Here is a 16655-nt window from a genome sequence, read left to right as displayed (position 1 = left end):
GATGGGGTTTTACCATTTTGGCCAGGATGGTCTTGAACTCCTGACCTCAAATGATCCACCTGCCGTGGCCTCCCAAAGTGCTGGGATTACAAGCGTGAGCCACCATGACTAGCAGGAAAACCTTTTTTCAAACTGTGTTTTGTTTTTTCTTTGCTGTCGTGCCACAACAACGGTCACCAACACAGAAGACCTATGTGATGAAATATTTGGAGGATTGTCTCCATGCGCCAAGCAGTGGACATCAGCTGGGTGTCCTTCAATTCAGTTCCAATGTAATTTACCAAAGACAACGTCAGATTCCACAGAGTTAGGGCGCAGACCCATGAGACCACCCCCTCATTCCCCATCAGTCACAAGTCCTGGTCCCTGAAACTTCTGATGGAGTGGCTTCAAGTTGGAGTTTCCATGGCCCCCTTCCCCTCTTTGGATTTAACTAATTTGCTACAGTGGCCCACAAAACACAGGAAAACCATTATTATGTGTACTGGTTTATTAGGGAGGATTTTTTTTTTCTTTTTTTAAGAAAAAAATTTTTTTTTGAGACAGCCTCGATTTCCCCTCCACCCCCTGGCCTCAGCACCCCACCCACCCCCAGTAGCTGGGACTCCAGGCACACACCACCATGCCCAGCTAAGTTTTTTGTATTTTTTGCAGAGATGTGGGTTCCCTCTGTTGCCCTGACTGGTCTTGAACTCCTGGGCTCTAGCAGTTCCCTTGCCTCAGCCTCCAAAAGTGCTGAGATTACAGGCATGAGTCACCCAGCCTTGAAGGATATTTTAACGGATAGAAATAAACAGCCATATGGGCTGGGTGTAGTGGCTCACGCCTATAATCCCAGCACTTTGGGAGGCCGAGTCAGGTGGATCATGAGGTCAAGAGATCAAGACCATCCTGGCCATCATGGAAACCCCGTTGCTTCTAAAAATACAAAAATTATCTGGGTGTGGTGGCATGCGCCTGTAGTCCCAGCTACTTGGGAGGCTGAGGCAGGAGAATCGCTTGAACCCAGGAGGCTGATGTTGCAGTGAGCTGAGATTGTACCACTGCACTCCAGCCTGGGTGACAGAGTGAGACTTCATCTCAAAAAAAAAAAAAAAAAAGGAAACAGCCGTATGAAGAGATGCAGACAGGGGGCCCTGGAAGGGTCCACAGCTGGAGTTTCTGTCTCCGTAGAGCTAGGGTTACATCACCCTCTGGGCACACAGATGAGTTCTTCACCTTTCCATCAGCCTCCACACCTTCGGCTCCCAGAACCATGTCCTTTGGGCCTTTATGGAGAACTTCGTTGGCTTCATGATTGAAGCATGGACAACTGTGAAAATGCTTGGACAAAAAGGGTCTGATCTAAGCCCAGCAAGGCCGGTCCAGATTCTTCCGGCCTTTGTGCAGCATTCCTTTCTCCATGGTGTGGGGCAAGGACCCACTCTGGAATGAGGATCCTACAACCCACATCAGATTAGAGTCCTGCCTTGGGCAGGTGAAAAGAGGACACGAGAAGGTCGGAAGAGGAGAGGCTGTTTTCTGAGTCCCGAGGCGCCCCAAGATTACAGTGAAAGATTGTAACCGTGGTCATGTGAGTTATGAGCTAGGAACTGTGGACGAAACCAACATATATACAATCAACTCCAACCTCCCAATGCCTTTCCTTTCTTTCTTTTTTTTTTTTTTTTTGAGACAGTTTCGCTCTTGTTACCCAGGCTGGAGTGCAATGGCGCGATCTCGGCTCACCGCAACCTCCACCTCCTGGGTTCAGGCAATTCTCCTGCCTCAGCCTCCTGAGTAGCTGGGATTACAGGCACGCACCACCATGCCCAGCTAATTTTTTGTATTTTTGGTAGAGACGGGGTTTCACCATGTTGACCAGGATGGTCTTGATCTCTTGACCTTGTGATTCACCCGCCTCGGCCTCCCAAAGTGCTGGGATTACAGTGTGAGCCACCGCGCCTGACCCCCACCTTTCCTTTCACAGCCTCTGCAGCAAACTCCGGTCACTGTCATTGCTCCTGTGGCCCAGAGGCATGCCCAGGGGAATCTGCCCAGGGCGCCAGTCCGTGCCCACATGGGAACCCACACCTGCTTGTAAAGCCTTCCCTCCCTCTGAGCAGCAACAAGGACAGTTTGGTGTTCCAAGCAGTGGGCTCTTGTCTGTTTTGACTCAGAACAGGGTGGGGAGAGCAGGCCAGGGACCCGCAGGAGGGCTTATCCTTGAGATTGCGTGGGAGACACAACAAGAGGTGGGGGCCCGCGGGCGGGGTGGGGCGGAGCAGACCCATGAGACCACCCCCTCCTTCCCAGCACAGAGCCCCAGCTTCTCCCCACAGTCTCACCATGGTCCACACCATGGTGCTCATCACCAGCTGTTCCTCCGGCATCAGCCTGCACTTGGTGAGATCGCACCAGTGCACTCCAGCCTGGCATTGGACCCATCACATAACTTCATAGGTATAGATAGGGAGGGACAGGGATGGAGGTAAGGGAGGAGCCGGCTGGGTGTGGTGGTTCACGCCTGTAAGCCCAGTACATTGGGAGGCCAAAGTGGGCAGATCATGAGGTCAAGAGCTGGAGAACATTGTAGCCAACATGGTGAAATGCATTTCTACTAAAAATACAAAAATTAGCTGGACATGGTGGTGCACACCTGTAGTCCCAACTACTTGGGAGGCTGAGGCAGGAGAATCGCTTGAACCGGGGAGGCGGAGGTTGCAGTAAGCCGAGATCGCGCCACTGCGCTCCAGCCTGAGCAAAAAGGGTGAAACTCCGTCTCAAGAAAACAAAAAAGGGAGGAGCCCTTGGAGGCCAGAAGGGAAGTCAGATCTTCCTCCTCTCCCCTAACCTCCAGTGTACGCCGCCATGAGGGACCTGAAAACACAGGGCCAGCTGTGAGAGGCAGCCAGCACCCAGGGGTGCCCTCAGAACTCCCTGGAGACGTTGCAGCTGGACGTAAGTGACTCAAAATCTGTGGTCGATGCCCAGGCATGCGTGACCGAGGGCCGCGTGGACATACTAGGTGAGCCTCCAGAAACACTTGGGCTCCTAGGAGCCTTCTTTACCCTGCGTTCAAACCACCAAGTCCCAAAGCCCAGGGAGCACGAGGGCACAGGCGGGGCTGAGGGTGATGCTGAGGCTGCTCCAGCCTCAGTCCCCACAGTGTGTAACGCGGGCCAGGAACTGCTGGGGCCGCTGGAGGCGCTGGGGGAGGACGCCATGGGCTCTGTGCTGGATGTGAACGTGGCAGGGAAGGTGCAGATGCTGCAGGCTTTCCTGCCAGAGATGAAGCTGCGCGGTTCGGGGCGCATGTTGGTGACCGGGAGCATGGGAGGACTGATGGGTGAATGGCAGGTACAGGGCCGCAGCTCTAGATTCTTCGAGTGTGGAGCTGAGCCTTGAAGGCAGGCTCTGCGGGGTGGGGCAGTCAGCTTGGAGGGGCGCCGTCTGTCTGGGGATGGCCCCCTGGCTGCTGAGCCTCGGGAACCACCAAGGTCTCCCTTCAGTGACGTTTACTGCGCCAGCTAGTTTGCTCTGGAAGGCTTATGCGAGAGTCTGGAGGTTCTGCTGGGGTCCAGTGAGTAAACATCCCCTTCCCCTGCCCCGGAAACCCTCTGAACTCTGACCTAGAGACTCCAAGCACCCCGTCTTGCGGGAGCCACTCTGGGGCGATATCCCCGACCCTCCCTGCCCGGTTCACATTTGCTGTTTGCCAGGCACTTGGGTTGGGCGCATGGCATGCGTTGTGCCATCTGCTGACCTGGCTGCTGAAGTGTCGGTATTGTCATGCGGAAGCTTGGGCCCAGAAAGGTTAGCGCACCGACCCGAGGTCACACAGTGACCAGGGACCCCACCAGAGTCAAATCCTGACACCAGGGCTCCCTCACAGGCTCGGATAGATGTAGGAGGGCTGCTCGGGCAGGAACCCACTTTTCAGATGCTCTGGTTATTCCCAGCGAGCTTTCTGCCTCACTTCGCGGTGCAGTGGTGCTGCTCGGCGGCGGGGTCGGGGTCCGGGCTATGAATGGGGCTGGGCACCGGGCCGACCTGGGGCCCCGGGCCCGGGCTGGGGCTGGGGCCGGGGCTAGGGCTGGCGCCTGGCTCGCGTCGCCCCTGCCCACTTGCCGCTCTCTGGCCGACAGCGTGAGCCTGATCGAGTGCGGCCCGGTGCACACGCCCTTCATGCAGAAGGTGTTGGGCGGCCCCGGCTGGATGCTGGACCGCACGGACACCCGGACCCGCCGCCTCTTCCACCAATACCTCCAGCACAACAAAGAGATCTTCCGCGAGGCCGCGCAGCACCCGGAGGAGGTGGTGGAGGTGAGCGCAGGGCCGGACTCTGGGAGCGGAGCAGGGACGGTGCGCCCTCCGGTGCACAGCCGGGGCCAGAGCTCCCTTCCCGCCGCCTCAGGTCTTCCTCACCGCTCTGCGCGCGCCGAAGCCGGCCCTGCGCTACTTCACCACCGAGCGCTTCCTGCCCCTGCAGCAGATGCGCCTGGACGACCCCAGCGGCTCCAGTTACGTCGCCGCCATGCACCGCAATGTGTTCCCCAAAGAGCCCGCAGAGGCCGAGGCCGGGGCCGGGGCCGGTGGGGTGGGGGACCCTGAGCTCGGCCGTGCTCTGGCCACCCCTTAGTAGAGGCTCCCTCAGCCGCTGTCTTGCACCCTCCTTTGTCTCTTGGGTCTGTGTGGTCCCTAGGGATAAGGCAGCAGTGGCGGCTGTGAATGGCAAATTAAGACCGATCGCCTTAGCCCGGTATACCTGCGCGACTATGTGCGATGGCTGTCGCCTGTAATCACAGCACTTTGGGATGTGGAGGCAGGAGGATTGTTTGAGCCCAGGAGTTCGAGACCAGCCTGAGCAACATAGTGAGACCCTTATTTCTACAAAAATGACCACTGTGGCATCATTCCTTGAGCTCAGGAGTTGAAGGCTGCAGGGAGCATGATCGGGCCACTGTACTCCAGCCTTGGCGGCAGAGTGAGACCTGTCAGTCCATCAATCAAATCAACCAACTAACCAACGGACCAAGTCAGAAACTGAGGTCCAGAAAGAAGGCAGCCCAGGGTCAACCCTCAAGTCCATAGCAAAGTCCAGACATAGCCTGTGGATACCCAAAGGGCATCTGCAGGAGGAGTTAGGTGGGACTTGGGTTGGGTAGAGTCAGGTTGTGACTTGGACCCCATTAGCCAGAAGAACTCAGTCAGGCACGTTCCTTGCTTTCTCTGAGTCTTTTCTTTCTTTCTTTTTTTTTTTTGAGTCAGAGTGTCACTCTTGTTGCCCAGGCTGTAGTGCAATGGTGTGATCAGGGCTCATTACAACCTCTGCCTCCCTGGTTCAAGCAATTCTCCTGCCTCAGCCTCCCGAGTAGCTGGCATTACAGGCACTTGTCACCATGCTTAGCTAATTTTTGTATTTTTAGTAGAGATGGGGTTTCATCATGTTGGCCTGACTGGTCTTCAACTCCTGACCTCAGGTGATCCACCAGCCTCAGCCTCCCAAAGTGCTGGGATTACAGGCATGAGCCACCATACCTGGGCCATCGACTCTACTTCTGTGTAGCTCTGGGCAGCCTATTTAATTGCTCTATGCCTCAGTTTCCTCATCTGTACAATGAAGGTAATAATACAGATCCATATACCCTTATCTAACAGTGTTGAGGCAGTTATGTTTTGGAATTCAAAATATTTCAGATTTTAGAAAGGTATTATGGTATATATAATATAGGTTAAATAAAATTCCAGTGGGAGTCAGAAGTACATTAATCAAACATATTCGTTCTACTCTTAGAACGAATAGCAGTATGATTACTGTCACATTTCACAAACGTGTAAAGAAGAAAGAGGGCTAAATGAATCAAAGGGAGATGGCCCCGCTCACCCTGCTCTGCCCAGAGGACTGAAGGATCTCCACTCTCTGGGAAGCTGCCTCACCAGGAGGTCCAGCTGGGGCTATAGGCCTGGCTGGTTTGCTACAGTGGCCTGTCCTTTCTGAGCCCAGGGGAAGGTCCCAGGTTGGCAGGAGTCATTGATAGGGGCCAGTAGGGCTGTAGAGCTACTCTCTTAGCTTCTTTGGAGCTCTGGTGCAGGGGAGGAAGAGTGAACCGGCTAGGTTTCTGGGCGTGGTGGCTCACACCTGTAATCCCAGCACTTTGGGAGGCCGAGGTGGGTGGATCACGAGGTCAAGAGATCGAGACCATCCTGGTCAACATGGTGAAACCCCATCTCTACTAAAAATACAAAAATATTAGCTGGGCACGGTGGTGCGTGCCTGTAATCCCAGCTACTCAGGAGACTGAGGCAGGAGAATTGCCTGAACCCAGGAGGCGGAGGTTGCAGTGAGCCGAGATCGCGCCATTGCACTCCAGCCTGGGTAACAAGAGTGAAACTCCGTCTCAAAAAATAAATAAATAAATAAATAAATAAATAAGAGGCTAGGTGAGGAGGTGAGGATGCAGGAAGAGGAAGGGGGCAGTACCCAGGGAGGGATTCAGCTGGGGCTGGGAGGGAGGGAAGGGTGAGGAGGATGGCCCTTTGGAGTGGGCAGGGACATGACCACAGAAAGCCTGGGAAGTGGAAACAGACAGGAGCCTGCTGGAACTCTTGGAGCTTTGTAGGGGGAAGGAGGCAGGCACTCCACCCTGACCTGCCCCCGCCTCCGCCTCCAGATGAGGTTCTTCTCTGCCTGCCCCTGCTCTCAAGAGGCCTCGCAGCCAGCTCCTCCTGCCAGTCTCCTTGCCCTGCTGGCCCAGAGGGATCTGCTGTCCCTACAGCACCCAGGAAGGCCACAGGGAAGGGGCACAGGTGGCATGGGTTTCTGAAGCAATAGGATCTGCTCTGTGTGGCTCTCGCCAACCCCCTTTGCCCTTCTGTGACAGTGTGTGTACGTGTCTGTGTGTGTATGTACCTGTGTGGTGTGGCTCACAGGGTCACCCCAGTGGGTGGGATAATAAGAGACAGAGTGACCCCTCTCTTCCATACATTCATACTTTTTTTTCCGAACTTGTGAATACTCACACTGTTAATAATCCTGTGCCGTCCCATGACTTTCAATACCACTTATGTGCCGATAACCCCCAAGCATGAAACCCTTACATGCCTTCAACCCACTGGCTCCCACAAACGCCGGGTCTGTATCTCCACTGCCTACTAGATACATTTCCACTTGATGCAGTGAACTTCTGGAAACCCCAATTACAGATTTCCACTCCTGCCAGCTTTCTTGAGCGCTGCTCCAAGTGTGACCCAAAACCAGCAGCAGCAGCACCCTGAGCTGAGACAGCAAATCTCAGGCCCTACCTTAGACCTGCAGCAGAAGCTCCATTGGTTTATTGTTTTTGTTTTTGTTTTGAGACGGAGTCTTGCTCTGTTACCAGGCTGGAGTGCAGTGTGGCAATCTCGGCTCACTGCAATCTCCACCTCCCAGGTTCAAGAGAGTCTCCTTCCTCAGCCTCCCGAGCAGCTGAGACTACAGGCATGCCACCATGCCTGGCTAATTTTTTTTTTTCCTGAAGCGTAGTCTTGCTCTATCATCTAGGCTAGAGTTCAGTGGTGCGATCTTGGCTTACTGCAACCTCTGTTTCCCAGGTTCAAACAATTCTCCTGTCTCAACCTACCACATAGCTAGGTGTGTGCCACCATGCCAGGCTAATTTTTGTAATTTTAATAGAGATGGGGTTTCACCATCTTGGCCAGACTAGTCTTGAACTCCTGATCTCAAGTGATTCACATGGGGTGGCCTCCCAAAGTGCTGGGATTACAAGTGTGAGTCACTTTGGCCGGCCACATCCCTGTTTATTTATTTATTTATTTATTTTTTTGAGACGGAGTTTCGCTCTTGTTGCCCAGGCTGGAGTGCAATGGCACATTCTCGGCTCACCGCAACCTCTGCCTCCTGGGTTTAAATGAATCTCCTGTCTCAGCCTCACAAGTAGCTGGGATTACAGCCACGTGCCACCATGCCCAGCTAATTTTTTATATTTAGTAGAGACAGGGTTTCACCATGTTGGCCAGGATGGTCTTGATCTCTTGACCTCATGATCCACCCGCCTCGGCCTCCCAAAATGCTGGGATTATAGGCGTGAGCCACCGTGCCCGGCCTGGGAAACTCTTATTATGTTTACTGGTTTATTATGGAGGAAAATGTTTTTTCTTTATTCTTTTTTTTTTTTTTTTTGGAGACAGGGTTCTACTCTGTCAACTAGAGTGAGTGCAGTGGTAGGGTCTGGCTCTGTTACCCAGCCTGGAGTGCAGTGACACAATCTCGGCTCACTGTAGCCTTGATTGTCCCCAACCCCTGCCACTGGCCCAGCTCAAGCTATTCTCTTGCCTCAATACTCCACCCTCCCAAGTAGCTGGGACTCCAGGCACACCCCATCATGCCCAGGTAAATTTTTTTGTATTTTTTGCAGAGACAGGTCTCACTCTGTTGCCCTAGTTGGTCTTGACCTCCTGGGCTTGAGCAATCCCCTTGCCTCAGCCTCCAAAATTGCTGGCATCATAGCATGAGCCACTGTGCCCAGCCTCGAAGGATATTTTAAAGGATAGAAATAAACAGCCATATGAAGAGATGCAGACAGGGGGGCCTGGAAGGGTCCAGAGCTGGAGCTTCTATCTCCATAGAGCTAGGGTTACATCACCCTCTGGGCACACAGATAAGTTCTTCACCTTCCCCTCAGCCTCCACACCTTCGGCTCCCAGAAGCTCCCCGAAGCCTGTCCTTTGGGCCTTTATGGAGAACTTCGTTGGCTTCATGATTGAAGCATGGACAACTGTCAAAATGTGTTTGGACAAAAAGTATCTGATCTAAGCCCAGCAAGGCCGGTCCAGATTCTTCCGGCCTTTGTGCAGCATTCCTTTCTCCATGGTGTGGGGCAAGGACCCACTCTGGAATGAGGATCCTACAACCCACATCAGATTAGAGTCCTGCCTTGGGCAGGTGAAAAGAGGACACGAGAAGGTCGGAAGAGGAGAGGCTATTTTCTGAGTCCTGAGGCGCCCCAAGATTACAGTGAAAGATCGTAACCATGGTCATGTGAGTTATGAGCTAGGAACTGTGGACGAAACCAACATATATACAATCAACTCCAACCTCCCAATGCCTTTCCTTTCACAGCCTCTGCAGCAAACTCCAGTCACTGTCATTGCTCCTGTGGCCCAGAGGCATGCCCAGGGGAATCTGCTCGGGGTGCCAGTCTGTGCCCACATGGGAACCCACACCTGCTTGTAAAGCCTTCCCTCCCTCTGAGCAGCAACCAGGACAGTTTGGTGTTCCAAGCAGTGGGCTCTTGTCTGTTTTGACTCAGAACAGGGTGGGGAGAGCAGGCCAGGGACCCGCAGGAGGGCTTATCCTTGAGATTGCGTGGGAGACACAACAAGAGGTGGGGGCCCGCAGGCAGGGTGGGGCGGAGCAGGTGATATCCAGCCCAGAGCCCCAGCCTCTCCCCAGAGTCTCACCATGGCTTGCACAGTGGTGCTGATCACTGGCTGTTCCTCAGGCATCGGCCTACACTTGGCCGTACGACTGGCGTCGGACCCATCTCAGAGCTTCAAAGGTATAGATAGGTAGGGACAGGGATGGAGAGAAGGGAGGAGCCCTTGGAGGTCAGAAGGGAAGTCAGATCTTTCTCCTCTCCCCTAACCTCCAGTGTACGCCACCATGAGGGACCTGAAAACACAGGGCCAGCTGTGGGAGGCAGCCAGGGCCCAGGGGTGCCCTCGGGACTCCCTGGAGACATTGCAGCTGGACGTAAGGGACTCAAAATCCGTGGCCAATGCCCAGGCATGCGTGACCGAGGGCCGCGTGGACATACTGGGTGAGCCTCCAGAAACACTTGGGCTCCTAGGAGCCTTCTTTACCCTGTGTTCAAACCACCATGTCCCGAGGCGCAGGGAGCATGAGGGCACAGGTGGGGCTGAGGGTGATGCTGAGGCTGCTCCGGCCTCTGTCTCCGCAGTGTGTAACGCGGGCCAGGGCCTGCTGGGGCCGCTGGAGGCGCTGGGGGAGGACGCCGTGGGCTCTGTGCTGGATGTGAATGTGGCAGGGACGGTGCGGATGCTGCAGGCCTTCCTGCCAGAGATGAAGCGGCGCGGTTCCGGTCGCGTGTTGGTGACCGGGAGCATGGGAGGACTGATGGGTGAGTGGCAGGTACAGGGCTGCAGCTCCAGATTCTTCACGGGCGGAGCTGAGCCTTGAAGGCAGGCTCTGCGGGGAGGGGCAGTCAGCTTGGAGGGGTACCGTCTGCCTGGGGATGGCCCCCTGGTCGCTGAGCCTCAGGAACCTCTTCTCCCACCACCAAGGTCTGCCCTTCAATGACGTTTACTGCGCCAGCAAGTTTGCGCTGGAAGGCTTATGTGAGAGTCTGGCGGTTCTGCTGCCGCCCTTTGGGGTCCAGTGAGTAAACACCCTCTTCCCCTCGCCCCGCGAACCCCCTGAACTCTGATCTAGAGACTCCAAGCACCCCGTCTTGCGGGAGCCACTCTGGGGTGATATCCCCGACCCTCCCTGCCCGGTTTACATTTGCTGTGTGCCAGGCACTTGGGCTGGGCGCATGGCATGCGTTGTGCCATCTGCTGACCTGGCTGCTGAAATGTCGGTATTGTCATGCAGAAGCTTGGGCCCAGAGAGGTTAGGTGACCCACCCGAGGTCGCACAGCGGCCAGGGACCCCGCCAGAGTCAAATCCTGACACCAGGGCTCCCTCGCATGCTCAGATGGATGTGGGAGGGCTGCTCGGGCAGGAACGCGCTTTTCAAATGCTCTGGTTATTCCCAGCGCCCTTTCTGCCTCGCTTCGTGGTACAGTGGTGCTGCTCAGCGGCGGGGTCGGGGTCCGGGCTATGAATGGGGCTGGGGCCCGGGCCGGGGCTGGGGCTGGCGCCTGGCTCGCGTCGCCCCTGCCCACTTGCCGCTCTCTGGCCGACAGCGTGAGCCTGATCGAGTGCGGCCCGGTGCACACGCCCTTCATGCAGAAGGTGTTGGGCGGCCCCGGCTGGATGCTGGACCGCACGGACACCCGGACCCGCCGCCTCTTCCACCAATACCTCCAGCACAACAAAGAGATCTTCCGCGAGGCCGCGCAGCACCCGGAGGAGGTGGTGGAGGTGAGCGCAGGGCCGGACTCTGGGAGCGGAGCAGGGACGGTGCGCCCTCCGGTGCACAGCCGGGGCCAGAGCTCCCTTCCCGCCGCCTCAGGTCTTCCTCACCGCTCTGCGCGCCCCGAAGCCGGCCCTGCGCTACTTCACCACCGAGCGCTTCCTGCCCCTGCAGCAGATGCGCCTGGACGACCCCAGCGGCTCCAGTTACGTCGCCGCCATGCACCGCAATGTGTTCCCCAAAGAGCCAGCAGAGGCCGAGGCCGGGGCCGGGGCCGGTGGGGTGGGGGACCCTGAGCTCGGTGATACTCTGGCCGCCCCGCAGTAGAGGCTCCCTCAGTCGCTGTCTTGCGCCCTCCTTTGTCCCCTGGGTCTGTGTGGTCCCTAGGGATAAGGCAGCAGTGGCGGCTGTGGATGGCGAATTAAGACCGATCGCCTTAGCCCGGTATACCTGCGCGACTATGTGCGATGGCTGTCGCCTGTAATCACAGCACTTTGGGATGTGGAGGCAGGAGGATCGCTTGAGCCCAAGAGTTCGAGACCAGCTTGAGCAAGATAGTGAGACCACCCCCCCCCCCCGCCATCTCTACAAAAATAAAACACTTTAAAATGACCACAGTGGCATCATTCCTTGAGCTCAGGGGTTGGAAGCTGCGGGGAGCATGATCAGGCCACTGCCCTCCAGCCTTGGCTACAGAGTGAGACCCTGTCAATCAATCAATCCAATCAACTGACCAACCGACCAACTCAGAAACTGAGGTTCAGAAACTGAGGTCCAGAAAGAAGCCAGCCCAGGGTCACCCCTCAAGTCCACAGCCAAGTCCAGACATAGTCTCTGGATACCCAAAGGGCATCTGCAGGAGGAGTTAGGTGGGACCTGGGTTGGGTAGAGTCAGGTTGTGACCTGGACCACATTAGCCAGGAGACCTCAGGCACATTACTTGCTTTCCTCGAGTCTTTTTTTTTTTTAAATTATTCTTTGATCCACAGTTTCACTCTTGTTACCCAGGCTGGAGTGAACCTTGGCTCACTGCAACCTCCACCTCCAGGATTCAAGCGATTCTCCTGCCTCAGACTTCCGAGTAACTGGGATCACAGGCATGTGCCACCACGCCCAGCTAAATTTTGAATTTTTAGTAGAGATGGGGTTTCACCATATTGGCCAGGCTGGTCTCAAATTCCTGACCTCATGATCTGCCCTCCTCGGCTTCCCAAGTGCTGAAATTACAGGCATGAGCCACCACACCTGGCTTTTTTTCTGGGGGAGAGGGGATGGAATCTCGCTCTGTTGCCCAGGCTGGAGTGCAGTGGTGCAGTCTCAGCTCACGCAACCTCCACCTGTCGGGTTCAAGCGATTCTTCTGCCTCAGCTTCTCTGGTAGCTGGACTACAGGCATGCCACCACACCCAGCTAATTTTTGTATTTTTAGTAGAGACAGGGTTTCACCCTATTGGCCAGGCTGATCTTGAACCCCTGACCTTGTGATCTGGCTACCTCAGTTTCCCAGACTGCTGAAATTACAGGTGTAACCCACCACACCTGGCCTTAGTGATCCACTCTCCTCAGCCTCCCAAAGTGCTGGGATTACAGGCCTGAGCCACCATGTCCGGCCCTTATAGTCTTTCTTATCTGTAAAATGGTTATAAAAATACCTATCTAATGGGTTTTAGTAAGGGTTGAGATAATGCCTGAGAGTGCTAGCATACAGGTCTTAATAGCCAGCAAGGACTCTTAGAACGAATAGCAGTATGACTACTGTCACATTTCACAAACGTGTAAAGACGAAAGAGGGCTAAATGAATCAAAGGGAGACGGCCCCGCTCACCCTGCTCTGCCCAGAGGACTGAAGGATCTCCACTCTCTGGGAAGCTGCCTCACCAGGAGGTCCAGCTGGGGCTATAGGCCTGGCTGGTTTGCTACAGTGGCCTGTCCTTTCTGAGCCCAGGGGAAGGTCCCAGGGTGGCAGGAGTCATTGATAGGGGCCAGTAGGGCTGTAGAGCCACTCTCTTAGCTTCTGTGGAGCTCTGGTGCAGGGGAGAAAGAGTGAACAGATAAGAGGCTAGGTGAGGATGCAAGCAGAGGAAGGGGGCAGGAGTGCCCCAGGAGGGGGCAGTACCCAGGGAGGGATTCAGCTGGGTCTGAGAGGGAGGGAAGGGTGAGGGGGATGGCCTTTGGAGTGGGCAGGGACATGACTACAGAAAGCCTGAGGAGTGGAAACAGACAGGAGCCTGCTGGAGTTCTTGGAGCTTTGTGTGGGGCAGTGGGGGAAGGAGGCAGGCACTCCATCCGGACCTGCCCCACCCCTGCTTCTGGATGAGGTTCTTCTCTGCCTGCCCCTGCTCTCAAGAGGCCTCGCAGCCAGCTCCTCCTGCCAGTCTCCTTGCCCTGCTGGCCCAGAGGGATCTGCTGTCCCTACAGCACCCAGGAAGGCCACAGGGAAGGGGCGCAGGCGGCATGGGTTTCTGAAGCAATAGGATCTGCTCTGTGTAGCTCTCGCCAACCCCCTTTGCCCTTCTGTGACAGTGTGTGTACGTGTCTGTGTGTGTATGTACCTGTGTGGTGTGGCTCACAGGGTCACCCCAGTGGGTGGGATAATAAGAGACAGAGTGACCCCTCTCTTCCATACATTCATACTTTTTTTTCCGAACTTGTGAATACTCACACTGTTAATAATCCTGTGCCGTCCCATGACTTCCAGTATCACTTACGTGCTAACTCCCCAAGCATGAAACCCTTACATGCCTTCAACCCACTGGCTCCCACAAACGCCGGGTCTGTATCTCCACTGCCTACTGGATACATTTCCACTTGATGCAATGATTTCATGTGTCCAAACCCCAGTTCCAGATTTCCAGTGCTCTTGACAGCTCCTCCCCAGTCTTCCCTACTTTAATGACAACTCCATTTTTCCCAATACTCATTTTAAAATCTATGGAGTAGGCCTTGACTCCAGTCTCTCTCCTCTTTCTTTCTTTCCTTTCTTTCTTTCTTTCTTTTTTTTTGAGACGGACTTTCGCTTTTGTTACCCAGGCTGGAGTGCAATGGCACGATCTCGGCTCACCACAGCCTCCGCCTCCTGGGTTCAGGCAGTTCTCCTGCCTCAGCCTCCTGAGTAGCTGGGACTACAGGCACGCGCCACCATGCCCAGCTGATGTTTTGTATTTTTAGTAGAGACGGGGTTTCAGCATGTTGACCAGGATGGTCTTGATCTCTTGACCTTGTGATCCACCTGCCTTGGCCTCCCAACGTGCTGGGATTACAGACGTGAGCCATGGCGCCCGGCCCTCTCTCCTCTTTCAACCATTTCATCAGCAAATACTGACAGCTCTACTTTTATCATCAAAGCATATTCAGAAATCACCCTCGCACACTGTCATCTTTCCCTTGAATTATTGCAGTAGCCTCCTAACTAGGTTTCCTGATTCCACTCTTGCCCAGCAGCAGCAGCAGCAGCAGAAGAAAAAAACCACAGTGCTGTTGAAATGATCTTTTAAAAATGACAGGGTTGGGTGTGTTGGCTCATGGCCTGTAATGGTAGCACTTGGGAGGCTGAGGCGGGTGTTATCGCTTGAGGTCAGGAGTTCGAGTCCAGCCTGGTCAATATGGTCAAACCCTGTCTCTACTAAAAATACAAAAATTAGCTGGGCATGGTAGTAATCCCAGCTACTCAGGAGGCTGAGGCAGGAGAATTGCCTGAACCCAGAAGGTGGAGGTTGCAGTGAGCCGAGATCATACCATTGCACTCCAGCCTGGGTAACAAGAGTGAAACTCCGTCTCAAAAAAAAATATATATATATACAAAATTAGCCAGGCATGGTGGCAAATTCCTGTAATCCTAGCTACTTGGGAGGCTGAGGCAGGAGAGTCTCTTGATCCCAGAAGGTGGAGGTTGTAGTGAGCCAAGATCACGACACTGCACTCCAGCCTGGATGACAGACTCCTTAGCCAGGCATGGTGGCACACACCTGTAGTTTCAGCTGCTCAGGAGGCCAAGGAAGAAGACTGCTTGAGTCCAGGCAGTTGAAGCTGCTGTGAGCCAAGATCAAGCCACTGCACTCCAGCCTAGTGACAGAGTGAAACCCAGTCTCAAAGAAAAAAAAAGCCCCAACTCTTAAGACAGTAGAAATTACATTTATTTTTTAAATTTTTTTAGTTTTTGGTGCTGTGACTCAGATGCAAAATGAAATTTCTTTTTATTTCAACATGAGTTTTGGCAGGGACATTCGATCCATAGAACCAAGGTTCTCCCCAAAGGTCTCCAAGACCTTTGATCTGGCCCCTGACCCCTTTCTAATCTCATCTCCATCACCGAGTTCAGCCCTTGTGCCTCGGAGCGTCTGCACCTGCCCCTCTGGGTCACATTCCCCTGATCTCTGTCTGATTCTATCTCTTCCTTCAGGAGTTGCTGTTTCCTGAACAACCTTATCTAAAATAGTATCTCTTCTTCTCCACTATAGCTCCCTTAGTCTGCTTTACTTTTCTTCATATCCTTTATCACCAGTAGATATACTATAGATTTGGATTTTTAATTTTAATTTTTACTTTCTTCTTTTTTGGGACAGAGTCTCCCTCTGTCGCCCAGGCTGGAGTGCAATGGCACAATTTCGGCTCACTGCAACCTCCGCCTCCCAGGTTCAAATGATTCTCTTGCCTCAGGCTCTCGAATAGGTGGGACTACAGGCGCATGCCACCATGCCAACTAATTTTTTTGTTTTGTATTTTTAGTAGAGACAGGGTTTCACCATGTTAGCCAGGATAGTCTCAATCTCCTGACCTCGTGATCCACCTGCCTTGGCCTCCCAAAGTGCTAGGATTACAGGCATGAGCCACTGTGCCTGGCCTTATTTTTATTTATATATATATATTTTATTTTATTTTACTTTGAAAGTGAGAGCAAGTTTATTAGAGAAGTAACAAAACAAAAGAATGGCTATTCCATAAGCAGATCAGCCTTTATTATTTATTTATTTTTGGAGTGCAGTGGCATGATCTCAGCTCACTGCAACCTCCTGGGTTCAAGCAATTCTCCTGCCTCAGCCTGCTGAGTAGCTGGATTCACAGGTACCACCACCATGCCCGGCTAATTTTTTGTATTTTTAGTAGAGACAGGGTTTCGCCATGTTGGCCAGGATGGTATTGAACTCCTGACCTCAAGTGATCTGCTTGCCTCAGCCTCCCAAACTGCTGGGATTACAGGCATGAGCCGCCTTGTTGGGCCATGTATAATAGATTTATTTACAGTCACATGATTCCTGTGTGCAAGCCCAAGACACACAGAAATCTATACCCCAGGAGGTCAGGAACACTTTTGTTCACTGGTCTCTCCCTGTGCCTAGACCCCATACCGGCACATGGGAGGCACCACAATACACATTCACCGAATAAAAGTGACTCTGTGTGGCGTGTCAGACTGTGTCCAGATGTCTTGGGACATTCTCTGGCAGCCTTTGCTGTTTGCTTCTCCAAATCGGACCCTATCTTTAAATCTAGCCTATGTCTCCTGTGAGAAGCCTGGTCCTTTAACCCCTTTGTGGCTCTACAAGTCTTCCCTCCTTGACTCTATCTCTTCCTTCAGGTC

At 53.9% G+C, this 16655-nt stretch overlaps 2 protein-coding genes and 1 pseudogene across 10 annotated transcripts; all 3 read left to right on the top strand.

Annotated features, from left to right (window-relative positions):
• Positions 1-2328: 2328 nt before the first annotated feature.
• Positions 2329-3387, top strand: LOC128931990 (17-beta-hydroxysteroid dehydrogenase type 1 pseudogene; annotated as a pseudogene).
• LOC103793092 (17-beta-hydroxysteroid dehydrogenase type 1-like) lies at positions 2838-4648 on the top strand. Its single transcript, XM_078374454.1, has 2 exons — positions 2838-4305; positions 4397-4648. Exons 1-2 carry the CDS (start codon positions 4006-4008, stop codon positions 4619-4621), a joined length of 525 nt encoding a protein of 174 aa, XP_078230580.1. The 5' UTR covers positions 2838-4005; the 3' UTR covers positions 4622-4648.
• A 74-nt stretch (positions 4649-4722) lies between these two features.
• Positions 4723-11690, top strand: HSD17B1 (hydroxysteroid 17-beta dehydrogenase 1). 9 transcript variants are annotated; one of them, XM_078370928.1, is made up of 8 exons: positions 5463-5605; positions 8664-9019; positions 9483-9539; positions 9633-9800; positions 9942-10121; positions 10285-10378; positions 10909-11086; positions 11178-11690. In XM_078370928.1, the coding sequence occupies exons 4-8, from the start codon at positions 9644-9646 to the stop codon at positions 11403-11405; spliced, it is 837 nt and encodes a 278-aa protein (XP_078227054.1). In that variant the 5' UTR covers positions 5463-5605; positions 8664-9019; positions 9483-9539; positions 9633-9643; the 3' UTR covers positions 11406-11690.
• Positions 11691-16655: the final 4965 nt, after the last annotated feature.

The sequence above is a fragment of the Callithrix jacchus genome, chromosome 5 (genome assembly GCF_049354715.1).
Source record: "Callithrix jacchus isolate 240 chromosome 5, calJac240_pri, whole genome shotgun sequence".
Taxonomy (NCBI): domain Eukaryota; kingdom Metazoa; phylum Chordata; class Mammalia; order Primates; family Cebidae; genus Callithrix; species Callithrix jacchus.
Note: the sequence above shows the minus strand (reverse complement) of the source record. Positions and strands in the feature narration are given on the sequence as shown.

Coding starts and splice junctions, on each gene's coding strand:
- LOC103793092 (XM_078374454.1), top strand. CDS start 4,006: ATGAATGGGGCTGGGCACCGGGCCGACCTGGGGCCCCGGGCCCGGGCT. Junction 4,306..4,396: donor ACCCGGAGGAGGTGGTGGAG/GTGAGCGCAGGG, acceptor CCGCCGCCTCAG/GTCTTCCTCACCGCTCTGCG.
- HSD17B1 (XM_035297854.3), top strand. CDS start 4,797: ATGTGGAGGCAGGAGGATTGTTTGAGCCCAGGAGTTCGAGACCAGCCT. Junction 4,855..9,482: donor AGACCAGCCTGAGCAACATA/GTGAGACCCTTA, acceptor GCTGTTCCTCAG/GCATCGGCCTACACTTGGCC. Junction 10,379..10,908: donor CTGCCGCCCTTTGGGGTCCA/GTGAGTAAACAC, acceptor TCTGGCCGACAG/CGTGAGCCTGATCGAGTGCG.